General features: G+C 44.8%; 1 protein-coding gene across 1 annotated transcript in view; it reads left to right on the forward strand.

Moving 5' to 3' along the window:
* Positions 1 to 14,139, forward strand: part of svild (supervillin d) — a gene marked incomplete at its 3' end in the record, with an annotated part of 67,458 nt that overhangs the window by 16,148 nt on the left and 37,171 nt on the right. The window contains exons 2-4 of the mRNA XM_080790011.1: positions 1,416 to 1,956; positions 6,528 to 6,562; positions 13,668 to 13,729. Of these exons, the coding sequence (XP_080646137.1) occupies positions 1,586 to 1,956; positions 6,528 to 6,562; positions 13,668 to 13,729 (468 nt within the window). The 5' untranslated portion in view covers positions 1,416 to 1,585. The remainder of the gene's footprint in view (positions 1 to 1,415; positions 1,957 to 6,527; positions 6,563 to 13,667; positions 13,730 to 14,139) is intronic.

The raw sequence follows: 14,139 nt of genomic DNA on the forward strand, positions 1-14,139 counted from the left end.
TCATTTACTCTGCCTTATGATGACACCACCTCTGCTTTAGCTCCCTTCTTCCCTAAACACCCCCCTCTCTTCTCCTCCATTTTCTCTCCTCGCCTCTTTTCTTCACAAATCGCTGCTGTCACGTGCCTTTTATTGGACAGGGTACTACAGTATGGTGTAGTATTGTGGAAATGGGGGGAAAGAGATGGGGGGTGACATGCAGCAAAGGTCATGAATCGTCAGGATCGGGAGTCTGGATTAGCAACCAGTTAGGATCGGGAGTCTGGATTAGCAACCAGTTAGGCCGGCCGGGCCTATGACGACGACGCGGGGCATTAAAACAAAAACTTTCTAAAGAGTTTTAAATATGGAGATACAAGGTTTCTGCCCAGCACTGCAGCGACGAAACGTTCTCCTGACACCCTTCTCTAGTTTCTACAACAGAGCGTATGCCCCCCTTTCCCATCGCAAGCTGCGAGTTATTCAATGTGCAAACCCAGATGTGCTGAATTAACCCTTGCCCTCTACTGTAGAAATCCCTAAGGGACACGTTAAGGCTCCCCCACACCCACACACCCCCTGTCCCACTTATATAAACATTCCTCCATCTATGCATTGACTCTGTCTCTCAGCTCCTGCAGGGTGTCCAGAGGCTGTGGCTCCATAGGTATCGTTAACATATTTGTGCCGTGAGACGGCCTTATAGAAACCCCCTGCGCTCTGTCTTTATGTGGAGCGAGAGCACTGCGCTCGCACAATATATTTTTTTATTGCCGTTGTCAGCTCGGCCTGTGTGTGTTTAAGTGGGTCTCTCTACGACTGCAGAACCTCTCCAGTCTCAAGTCCAACGTGTGGTTTTTCTGTGCTGTGAGCCTGTGAGCTCATTGCCCTGCTCTTGTAGTAAATACAGCAGCATTACGTGACTGGATGATGTTCAAGTTGCGATGCTGAGGCACCGGCCTCCAATTAAGAAGGAGGGGGGGAAAAGGATGATTATAGTACTTGATTATTCTTTTTACATTCCCCCAACCCCCCCCCCCCCCCCCCCCAGCCCGAACCACCTTCCATCTCTCCCAGCTAGCGGGTGGATTACATGGAGGTTACATGAGAGTCTCAGTGCGGCGATCAGCCAGTCGGTCTCTGGTCTGGGGCAGGCTCATCCTAGATCAGAGCTAGCTGACATCATCCTCACAAGGAGGGGGGGGGGGTTGTTAGTCAGGGCAGGATATTTGCTGAGCTTGGCTTGAAACTCCAGCTCCTAGGCAGTTACATATAATTTCCATTGCAATCATGACCCCCAAGCTGAAGCAGTATGTATGTATGTATCTCCCTGGCCCACAGATTTATAGGTCTGGAAAGGTTTTGAGAGCCTATTATTGTATGGGATTTTGAGACATTATGCATTACTAATGCTTTTGACTTGTTTTGTTTTGCAGCACTGGAATGCCTTGGACGAAGTGAGCCATTGATTTGAAGGGAAGGGCCACTGTCTGCTTCTGATCTGGACAGTTAAGATAACTGACTTGGAATCTGCTCATTTTGGTTACTTAACGTCGGTCCAGCATCCCCTGAACTCTGGCTATATTTGAATAGAGGGGACGGCAGAATGGATGGTGTAGATACCCTACAGAACCCCGCCCTGGAGACTAAGGCTGAGCGAATCGCCCGCTACAAAGCCGAAAGGAGGAGGGAACTCGCAGAGCGCTACGGCAACTCAGACGAATTCACCTCCAAATATGTCCGCAGGGACCGCAAAATTGGCGATTCAGCGGAAACGGGCCCTTCACTGTCCAAGGAGAAGTCGGAAGATAATGGATCAGAACACACTCATACCAGGAGGGGCCTCAGGAGTAAAGCTGGAGAAATGGCAGAGCAAGCCGACAGGGAGTCCTCCGTGGATGTAGAGGGCACCGATCACGTGGATTTATCCTCAAAAGCAGAGTCGGCCTCCACTGTGAAGTTGTCCTCCCATAACAGGTGAGCTTAGTCATATATTGTCTCTATAGACCAAATTAGGAAGCATACGCCTTGCTCTCAGGGAGTGTGTGTATAGTTAAGTGTTCCAATGAATCAAGACAAGCCTGACTGTCTTGGATATTGAAAACTTCAAGCAAAGCGTATTTGGCTCTGGAAGAATAATTAGGAGGCCAGGCATCTCTACACAGTACAAATCCAGATTCCAGGGTCCAATGAACCCTTCCTGCATCTGGCTGGTGCATTCTCAGAGCCCATAGATAGTAGTACCATCACCTCTTTGAAGTAAACACCACTTCAAACATTTCCAAAATTGGCCATGCCTCAGCAGTGCAGGACTTTTTTGCACAGCAGCATGTTTGGCCGTTATGACGTACGAGCTGCTTGTTTTGGGTTCAATTTACAGGAGTCTGACTCTGAATGTTTAACATGTGTCAGAGTTGTACAGTTGTAGGTCTAGCAGTATACTGGGTCTTATGCCTGATTTCATACTTGGTTGTTCGCATGTGTTATGCACTGAAAATAGAAGATCTACAAGCTTGTGTTGCAGTGCGATCCGCTGTATCCGTTGTATTTGTTGCACGACACCTGCGCACATCCAAGTATAAGTCAGGCCTTATTAGCGGCAAGGAATGCCCTGAGTCCTGTTCATGGATAACGCAAAACGTGTCCTATCCTGGGTTCAGGGATGTTTTCTTTGCTGTAATGGAGCCGGGGGTTGTGCTGCGTGCAGTCAGTGCACACCGTCAGGCTTGTCTTGTCCTGACAATCACCCCGAGGGGAGCGAGGGAGAGATTTGAATGTGCACACTGCCACAGAGGAGAGAGCCAATGAGAATGTGTTGAGGGTTTCAATGTGCCTCGACACAATGAATGCTCTAAGCAAATGTTCATGCCCTGTACTTATTGAACCAAGATAAGTCTGACTGGCGTGCTAGCAGATCCTATCGACCTTTTACGTTATTAAATTGGGAAAGTGTTGTTGCAGAAATGTTACAAAATGTATTGTTGGTTGGACAGGTTACTGCAGGTCTGGACTGTGGGGCATTGCATCATTTCTTATCTGTCTTGTCATTTTTCACAGCAGTAGATGTTAGGGGCTATTTAGTTTTTGGCTCCATCTTTGCTCAAGCCTTGCTTACGTAAAATACCATATTGTTTTTCATGTCTTATACTTTCTCAAATTTTGGTACTAGCGATTGTCTTACTGTGGTGGCCCACCTCTATTGAAAGCCATATAATCCATATAATCAGTGGTCAATGTGAAGACAAGTCATACATAGACTATAGCTGACAGAGAACAGAAAGGCTTGCTCAGCTGACACGTCTGTCACTTCAGGCTCCACAGGCCAGGCCAGTCCTGTTGTTGACGTTGTGACATGGCCTATTTTAGGCTGCCAACAATAGATTTTCTTTTCTTTTTTCTTTTCTTTTTTACAATCTAGGAGGTATTCAAATGCAATGAAACACTAGTAGGGGAAAACACATTGAGCAAATAGTTAATTTGAACACGGTCCGATGGTGGTAAATGGTAATTACACTATTTTGAGGGGAGCTAGCCCCTCTTATATACAGGTTTAATGTTTGTGTTTAGTTCAATGTCTGTTTTAAAAACACCATTGAAAATGAAGAGAAATTTGTTTTGTCCCTAACGCAAACATTAAATACCATTAACAATAAAGATAATTTAATGTTTGTTTTGACACCGTTTATTTTACATCATCATTACATCACCTACTGAAGCATTGAATTCTCTCCTCGATGTTGTAAGATGATAAGAGCACCCTCACTTCGGGTGTGATTTTTTTTTTTTTTTACTACTATAATTGAATTGCAAATAGAAAGGTATCCACTCATGTATTTGGAGTATATATAGTCATAGATAGGCCTACTGTACAGTGTGTACACACAAACAAATTGCCAAGTAGCACTGGCTACAGTGTCAAGGTCATGTCATTTTACTCCCATTCACTGAAGGCTGTGTGACAGGATGTTGTGTCTGCCTGTAATGGGGACAGCATTAAGGCAGCTGGTGACAATTTCTCCTAGCGATAATGGAAACGCATCAGGAAACAGGCTTATCTGCCAACAGACAGGCATCCTGCCCTCACCCATATACAGTCGCATTCAAAAAATACTTATTATCGTGTGGCTTTCCTTGACATGCATCGTCGCACAATAAATATTATTATTTACACGTGTAAAGACGTTAGTACGTGGTTGTCAACAGCCTCGACATTTGTCATACCTCAAAGGTTTTCAGAAGACTGTGTGTGTGCGTGCGGCCGTGCGCATGCGACTGTGCGCATGTGCCTACATGTGTGCGTTTTCAGAGGTCTACCTACCAGCCTACTGTCATTAGATTATTGTAATAAACACCAGATGTAATGGTGCTAGTGTCAAATGCCTGTTATGTTCAAAAACACCAAATGGTATTTTCAGCTAATTGCTGTTTGCATGGCTTATAGATCTGTACAGCATGTTGCTAAATCAAAGCTGCACACTACAGTACAGTACCTGCCCCTTAGAAGGAAGCATGATTTCCCAGAGTTCACCAAGAAAATTAGAGACAAATGGTCGCCACCGCATAACTGCAGAAATGTATGAAATGCCACAATGTTTAGAAACATCTTGTATGCATGTAGCCCTCTTGCACAGCTCATTTCTACCACTATTCCACTAACCAAGCAGCAGACTCAGTGGCTAGGCTAGCTAGTTTCTTGGGACATTTGTGGTCGTACAGTGACTACATCTGTCATTTAAAAAATATTATTTTTCAACTGTTGTATAATTGCAATATTACACTCGAGGGGGGGCGGTTTAACGCCATTAAAGCACTTTCTTTCGTGCAGCATCGCAGGCGTGCATTAATAACGTTAATCCACCCCCTCTCGTGTAATATTGCTTAATTAATTTGGTTATTGGTTCTAAATGTCGGGTTTTGTTACAGTATACTTTCCTTAATTGCCCAGCGCTAGTATTACATCATTTCAGAGAGATGGAGGGAGTTGTGTGTGTGTGTGTGTGCGTGTGCGCGTGCGTGTGCGCGTGCGTGCGTGCGTGCGCGTGCATGCAATAAATGACACATGACTTCCCCTCGCTCCTCTTCCTCCACTGCCCTTCACTCTTCATTACTCTCTCCTTCATCTCCCCCGTCTCCCTTTGTGCTCTTCCTCTCTCTCCCCATTGTTCTCTTCGCTGTTGTCTTTGTATTTGGCCGTTTATCTTTTACTCCCCACTGTGAGCTTATAGGCGGCAGCGTTGAGCTGATCCGCATGCCCCCCATACTCTACAGCCGGCGGGGTCGGTGGGGGGGAGCCCCGCCATTAGCTATGGGGGATCTCGGAGGGGTGTGGCCTGGCTTAAAGGCGTTTTGAGACCCAGGGTCGGGACACATTGGATTGTGGATTTCGAGTGTATTAAGGAAGCATAATGGAGCAGAAACCTCTAATCTCCATATTCTAACTTTTTGTGTGTTTTTGTGCGAGGCATGACTTTTTTTTTAGAGATGCTGTGTGGAAATAATAAAAAAGTCTCCCTCTTCTGTTTAGGCTAGAACTGGAGGTCTAGAACCTGTGGTCATGTGATCAGTGACATCACGAAGATGTAGTCTTTGGCCTGCAAAATACATCTTCGTGGTGTGTGTGTGTGTGTGTGTGCGTGTGCGTGTGCGTGTGCGTGTGCGTGCGTGCGTGCGTGCGTGGACGATCAGAAATCAGCAGAGAGTGATCGACGTTTGTGCTACTCTATGCCGAATTATTATTTCCACACAACATCTCTAAGGTAAATGAATGACATAGTTAAATGTTTAAAATGAGTGGTATTCCCCTTTAATGCGGCCTGGACCAGCCTCTGCCCATCAGGTCCAAATCATGCCCATATATCAGGTTAACACATCGATATCAAGCCCTCCCAACGCTGTGAGGACGCCCCCCCATCCCGCCTCTGTGACCTTTGACCCCACCCAGCTGTCCACCACGGCACTCCATTGTGTTGAAAGCGGGCCTCACCCCGTCCCTTGTGTTACATCACTGTCCCCCCTCCTCCCTGGGCAGCTGTGCTCATCACATCCATATTTAATGCTTAATTACTTAGAGATGAATGACTGTCCCCAAATGGTACACACACACACACACAAGCGGTGCTGTTACATCACTGCCAGCAGGGGGGGGGGGGGGGTGAGCGGACCGTAGACTTGATAATTAGTGTAACGTTAGACGCTGTGGCGAGCTCGTCCTGAGAGGCACGGGGTAAGTGGCGTTCTGCAGCCAGGGTTTGTGCCTTTGTTTGTCACGTCGTTGTGTGTGCTCACTTGTCAGGCATGGGTAGCTTGTGTGTGTGTGTGTGTGTGTGTGTGTGATATCCATCACATGATGGTCGTGTACTGTACATTTACTGTACATGTGTGTAGGTTAGCCTAAACTCACTGCACACTGTATGCTCATCGTTATCTGTGTGTTCCTGTGTGCGTGTTTGAGACTTATAACATCATGCCACCTTTTGTTGCCTCCTCTGTCTTTGTGACCCTATTTGATTATCTCTCTCTCTCTCTATCTCTCTCTGTCTCTCTTCCAGGCTGCTGGGAGCTGGCATCTTGGACGAGCCCAAGGGTAAGAGCTCTCCTCTTTCACTGCACTCAAACCGCTCCATTGTGGCTGTATGGGCTGACAGTCCTTTATGTCACACTTCTTTGTAGCACTCCGTGTTCATGCAAACACAAGGCTTTTATTACCGATGTTCAGATCACCTGCCGGGGCTATAGATCATAAAGAGGATGTGTTTCCGATACTCCTATACCTGCGGAGATGGAGTGAAAACAAACAAGGAATGTTCTTTTGCTCTTGGGCCCCTCTTTGTTCCGTGGGGGTTTACATTTAGTGCTTCATCTTAACCCTGAGTTATACTGAGTTGTCCATGGGTGTTGCGTGCGGAAAATAGCCGAACTACAAGCTCATCACACTTCGATGCTTCGTGAGCTTGTAGATCGGTTATTTTCTGTGCCTAACAGCGGTGTGAAACTAAGTATGAAATGAATACAGCTTTTGTGTGTGTGTGTGTGTGTGTGTGTGTGTGTGTGTGTGTGTGTGTGTGTGTGTGTGTGTGTGTGTGTGTGTGTGTGTGTGTGTGTGTGTGTGTGTGTGTGTGTGTGTGTGTGTGTGTGTGTGTGTGTGTGTGTGTGTGTGTGTGTGTGTGCGCGCGTGCAGGGATGCTGTGCGGCTAAGATTGTGCTGGCTCATGAATGGGGCATGTTCGTGTAATAGCTACTGAGTCAGGCTGTACAGTAGGTGACTGTGCGTGTGTGCATGCATTTACATGCTAGGAATTTAGCAGATGCTATCATCCAGAGCGACTTAACAATTATATGCAAGGTCGGAGTAAGCAGCATGAACCCTAGTCAAACAGCAATAACAACAACAGGGTAAGTCGTCGACTAGATAAGAGTGCCAAGAAAACAAGTATGCATTACAGCAGGTGTCTACATGAGTGTGTGACTGCGTTACGTGTGTGAATTGCATGCACTTGGGTCTTAGTGCATGGATGTTTTGTTTTGACAACTATATTATTCCTACTAGTACTAGGACAACTACCATTACCATGAACAAACATGAATTGCTCTGACAGAGAGAGGATAAAATAACTAGTTAGCAGCACATCGGCCACTAGCTAGTAGCTACCCTCCTGATTGACAACCAAACACCTGGGCCCATACTCTGCCTGCCCTGATTATCTATCTCCCTGACTGCCTGCTTGCCTGTCTCTGCATGTGTTTGTAGTGTTTGTCATAAGTCTGTCTAACTGGACTGCCTGCCTGTCTGAACTGATTATCAAAATATCAACGCTCACATCAGGAGGTCGGTCTCTCTGGCTGCCTGCCTGTCTGCTTTGCCAACCTTCCTGCTTCATGTCTGCCTGCCTATTGATCCCATTCACTGCCCGCATATCTGATTGCCCACCTAAGAGCTGGTCTGTCTTTCTAGCTGACTGATTGCTGGCTTGCCTGCCTGCTAGCTTGCGTATCTGTCTCTTTATGTATGCCTGCCTGCATTTTATATTCTAACACAAGCCTTTCCAGGTTTCCATCCTGGTTGACTGGCTTCCGGCAGGTCTGTCTGTGTGTCTGCCGGCTTGTCAAGATGAATAAAAATCAGCATGGCTGCCATGTCACGCTACAGTGTGTATGTGAATGTGTTGTGACAGATGAGAGTGACCGAGAGACATAAGAATCATGCAGTAATGTAATGTTGTCCTATTCGCACAACAACAAACAGGTTTCTTTTTTCTTTGACCTCCATTTAAACCAGGAAGTCTGGCAGAACAAGTCATAATGGTTTTCAGTGGAATACTTAATGCTGCCCTTTGGTTCAATGCAGGTTAGGTGAGAATCCGTCAGGCCAGTATATTGTATTAGTAGGTGGAAAGTCTGAAGTCTTCCAAGATGTTGAAAAATATGTCGCAAAGCTTGTAGAAAGGCATGAAAAGTAAATATTTTTTTTGTTTTCCTTTATAAGTTAAAGGTTCTCAAATAGAAATTTTTTCAAATTAATTTGAAAATGTACCACCATTTTTCATTTCGCATCCAAACATCTCCAGACTCTCCTAAATCGTTTTGAGCAGGAATGAATTCCACATTTCTGCAGTTCACACATTCTACTTTAGTCATCTGCAAGGTGGAAAAACAACCTTCTGTAATCAATGTCATAGTTTGTAATGCTGTTGTTTTGAGAACTGAATGTGAGTTTGCTATGAGCTGCACCATTCACAAGGTCCTGACTCTTGGGTACATGTTATATTATCCCCTTAGGCATATGGACCACCAGCACAGCCAATCACTTGTGGTGAAGAAAGGTGAAAGGTTTAGGAGAACCCTAGAGCCGTGGGTTTACAGGGGCCCACAAAGATGCTGTTGTTTATAGTGGTTATAGTTTAATAAATATTGTGGTGATGATGATGTATCGTCATGGGGCCCGGAGCGCCGAACAACTTCCCTGTGTACAGACAGCATTCTCTCACGATGAGATATAATAATAATAATTTGTAATCTTGTTTTAAGAATCTGGACTTGATTTCATGAAGCAGGCCCACCAGAGACTATTCATACTGTAGGCAATCAGTGGTAGAAACATGGGACACACGGATTATATTTCCTTGTTGATGGGTTTATTTTATTCCATAGTTTATCATCTGCGTTCATTATTTAATCCATAGAAATGAATGTATAGAATCAATGGACATTCCATGAATCCATTCATACTGCAGCGCCGTACTTCCGTGTCTTTTTTTTTTTTTTTTTTAATATATTTTTTATCCCACGATTTTGTAACCCATTTTTCACCCCTGTGTCAATCATCTACTGTGATCCTGGGCTCTACACACCCTCCGCCAACCTGGGGAGAGCAACGGACTTAACTCATGCTCCCTTCATGCTTGAGTGTCCAAGTTTCTCCTTTACACCTGACTGGGGGGAGTTTCCCTGGTTGGACGTAGCGCGTTCGTACTTCCATGTCAAACAGAGGAACTCGATACTGCTACTGTCAGGCAGAAATCTCCTATCCATATTTTAACAATGTTTTTATGGTGTTTTTTTTTTTTCGTATAGCAGATCTACAAGCTCCCAAGGCGTTGTGATACACTATCTTCACTACCGTATTTTTGAAATTCATTTAAAATAGTAATTCAAACGGTTTTGGACATACAAGGTTTCCGCCCGACAGTGACATTATAATCATACATTGGTTATGGTATCCATATAGCAATAAGCGTCATCAGGTCAACATGAAATAGGCCACTTATGTCCTATATTATATTCCTATTATCTATGTCTATTGTAGTTTATGGAAGAATCGCCCCAGTAAAGATCACCACCTGCCACAGGGGCTAGTAAAGTATAAACTAAACTGACCAGTTTAAATTCCCATTCTGGGAAAGAGAGGTGCAGGAAGTGGAACAAAACACTGGAAAGACAGTGAGCGGAAGGAGGGAAAGCTCGGCCATTGTGTGCGTGCGTGCGTGCGTGCACACGTGCGCGTGTGGCGTGTATGTTGTGTTGGCGAGGCGTTCGCACTTTTCCTCAGGATTGGCAGGCTCCCACAGTGTGTTCTAGCCAACACTGGCCTCATAGTTGCATCAGGAGTTTCCTCCGACCCCTCAACTGTGTGTGTGTGTGTGTGTGTGTGTGTGTGTGTGTGTGTGTGTGTGTGTGTGAGAAGCCACACATGCATTTCCACTTACGTTTTAATCTTTTGTTTTCTCCACCACACAAATGCAATCATGCCCTGATTCTAACCACCTTGAAGAAGCACACACTGGTTCGAAAATAGCCGACCTAATCGGACAAGCTCACAAGGCTTATTTTTTTTACACCTTTTGTGCAATGAAGTATAAAATAGTTTAATCATTCCATGATATGTTTATAGAATTGTGATCCAAAAATAAACAAACTGTCTCTGCGATATTGTCAGGGAGGTGGCTCTGTGTCGTTTACGACAGTCAGTGACTCATATTTGATACAGTCCGTTTATAGCGAAAATCTAAACTAATTTGGCGGCAGTAAAGTAACATTAGCGTTATCTCGCAGTCAGATGATTCTTCATATCCATATGAGTGAAACCGCCGGGAATCCGGGATGATTTGTTTATTTTTCGAACACAGTTCTTATATGAGGTGATCTAAGATCCCCCTATGGAGATTACAATACAAATAAAAAAAATACACAAACCCGTGGACTTAGCGCCCTCTGCCGATATTGACGTCAGACTTCGGTGCTCATACTCGGGCGGCGATACCCAAAGAGTGGGGGAAAATAGCCACTTTTCTAATGATCAGATTTGTTCAGAAGTCCAATAGCATTACCAGCAGGCCAAGTGTTGGAACAGCACAGTACTTTATTGTATGTGTGCTGCAGAAAAACTCTTTTACACTGTCCAAATGGAGAGAACAAATATATAAACGAGAGCAGAAAATCCCCCGAGGCTGCTGGGTAAATGTTCACATCAGCAAGAACTGCCGCTGCTCAGCAAACCCCGCCACCCTTAATCCAGAGGTGGAACTGAGGCATGTCCCTCGAAATGGCCCAAAATCGCTTTGGGAACAGTAATCCTGTGAAGAGGGTTTTTCCACAGTATGTCCCTCCTTTTATTTATTTTTTATACTGTATATCTCTTCTAGTCATCGGGGAGGACATTGTGAAGTGGACTTGGACTCTGTTCAGAACCAGAAGAGTAGGCTCTTGAGTGGAACCTTCAGTCTCTGATGCGTGATGTTTCATCATCCCAAGTAAATCACGCTGAGTTTTGGACAGCGGTGGATTTGGGGGGAAGATTACACAAACGTGCTATAGCCTTCAAAACCTGTCTTAAAATTCTAAAGGGATTTTCTTTTTCTCTATTTCTTAGACGTGCCATTGTTTTTGTATTCAGGAGGAAGGGAGGAACACTTTGCCTTGGAACAGGCCTGCAACTATAAAATCAGATTTAGTACCAGAGAGTGAAATAGACCTTGTTGACTTTTGTCTTTTCCGTTGTTTTGAATTAGCATAAATTATCCTGCCTGTTTCAATTTTGTTCCGTGGAGGAGACAATGACATGGAGCGCTGATCATCTAGGATTCATAATAGGGAGTTTCTGTTCCGTGGAGGAGACAATGACATGGAGCGCTGATCATCTAGGATTCATAATAGGGAGTTTCTGTTCCGTGGAGGAGACAATGACATGGAGCGCTGATCATCTAGGATTCATAATAGGGAGTTTCTGTTCCGTGGAGGAGACAATGACATGGAGCGCTGATCATCTAGGATTCATAATAGGGAGTTTCTGTTCCGTGGAGGAGACAATGACATGGAGCGCTGATCATCTAGGATTCATAATAGGGAGTTTCTGCGGAAATTGATGACTTGTACAACAAATTATAGTCTTATCTCCATTTCTCTCTTAACACCGTCTCTCTCTCTCTCTCTCTCTCTCTCTCTCTCTCTCCCACTCCTCTTTCTTAAGTATGTCTTCATTATTCTCTCTCTCTCTCTCTCTCTCTCTCTCTCTCTCTCTCTCTCTCCCACTCCTCTTTCTTAAGTATGTCTTCATTATTCTCTCTCTCTCTCTCTCTCTCTCTCTCTCTCTCTCTCTCTCTCCCACTCCTCTTTCTTAAGTATGTCTTCATTATTCTCTCTCTCTCTCTCTCTCTCTCTCTCTCTCTCTCTCTCTCTCTCTCTCTCTCTCTCTCTCTCAAACACACAGTACCTCAGCCTCCCTCTTAAAAGGGAAATTACTGTATCCCCACCATTAAATCCCCCAGACAGTGAATCACAGTGGAGCCCAAAGAATTACTATTCTGAATCCTTTGACAAAGCCTTGACAGTGTCTCCCAGCATCCTATAGCCCCCACTGCACCTCCTTTCATTTCCCTGCTTGTGATCCAAAGACACCTGCAAGGCATTGGGTCTGCGGATATGCTTTAGGAAAAGCCGAGTGGGAGATGATATTATGAGCGTTCTCCAGTTGGGTGTTTTTTCAAGCTTGTGTGGGGAAAGTCCAGTTTATCTGTGGGGCTCTGCGAGGGTTTTATCACAGAACAGGTGGTGTCTGTATGACACTCTCCCACTCTGACGATAGCGTGTCCCCGTGGCCAGATCGTGGTGTTTGTCAGTGAGTGAGTGAATGAGTGCACGGCCACAAGCATGCTGTTGCTGTCGCGTGGAAACCTCATTATGTAAATATGAAATGAACAATCTACTTGTAGATTGGCTATTGTTGACACTGTAGTATGGCATTGACAAAGTAGGGCATTGTTTTAAGGAAAAAAAACTCATAAAAGGTTAAAATATGGGGATACAAGGTTTCTGCCCGACAGCAGTGATCCAAGGTATTTTTCATCTCCACAACTCTGGTCTCATTCAATCCCATTCATACATGTCCAGCTGTCCACTTAAAGCACCTTTGTTTTATTATACCTGTTAAGCCCAGCATACCTGGGGCACAATCAGCATACCTGGTGCACAATCAGCATACCTGGCGCACAATCAAGCAGTAGTAATGCTTGAAACAGGTTGACATTTGTTTGCAGCACGCTCACACACGCTGCACAGAATTTGGCTGTGCACATGTCTTGAGAAGAATGCACATTTGCATTCTCTATTCACACTAAGATCTCTGGTCTGTACAGAAAATCCTCAGTGTTCATATTGAAACCACTCTATCCCTGTTTTATAGCCGATCTACGTTAGTTAAATGAACACTGGCGGATTCTGTGTGTGGTTGACCTGATTTGACACCACCATCTCCCAAATCGTAAAAAGAGTCAGGTTCTTAAACACACTGCTAGTGCCTATTATCCTACTCTCATTCTTTAAGCTTTTTATAGGACCTTATATTATAAGGTAATGCTATAGCTGGCTGTTCTCACATAGTACAATACTCTGCTCTAATGAAAGGAAAGTGTGTAATACTCTGCTCTAATGAAAGGAAAGTGTGTGTGTGTGTGTGTGTGTGTGTGTGTGTGTGTGTGTGTGTGTGTGTGTGTGTGTGTGTGTGTGTGTGTGTGTGTGTGTGTGTGTGTGTGTGTGTGTGTGTGTGGTTGGACCATATAATGTATAACCTAATTCTGATCAGTGTTTGGTTCTATTGTTTTACGCCTCTTGTGCAGATCCAAATAAAATAATTCAAATGTGTGTGTGTGTGTGTGTGTGTGTGTGTGTGTGTGTGTTTGTGTGTGTGTGTCACACAGTTGACAGGCGGCCTGCTGATCCAACCAAGGGAAGCGTAGCTGCCAAGATGTCTGCTTCTAAGGTAGGGTATTTATTTTACATTCTTACCCCATTGTCCACAAATTCACTGTTGCATAGGTGTATGTGTATTGCGTATGTGCGATTGTACGTGTGTGTGTGTGTGTGTGTGCAGTCTGTGCACACATGCGCGAATTAAAGTTACAACCTTGTGTCAGTGTTTTTCTTGTGTGTGTGGGTGGGTACTTTCCTCATGCGCTTACATACTTGTGTCAAACACCCAGTGTTGCTTATAGTCGGTCTCGTAGCTGGCACACGCACATCTTATAGTCAGTCTCGTAGCTGGCACACGCACATCGGCCATCTGCTGGCAGTATAAAACATGCACCAACTGAACTGGCATATCAGACTGAGAAGGTTTGTCAGCAACATGCAAAATAGACCCGTTCTACACGCCATGCATCCAGCAGCGTT

The sequence above is a fragment of the Protomyctophum bolini genome (genome assembly GCF_963924005.1).
Source record: "Protomyctophum bolini genome assembly, chromosome: 18".
Lineage (NCBI taxonomy): Eukaryota > Metazoa > Chordata > Actinopteri > Myctophiformes > Myctophidae > Protomyctophum > Protomyctophum bolini.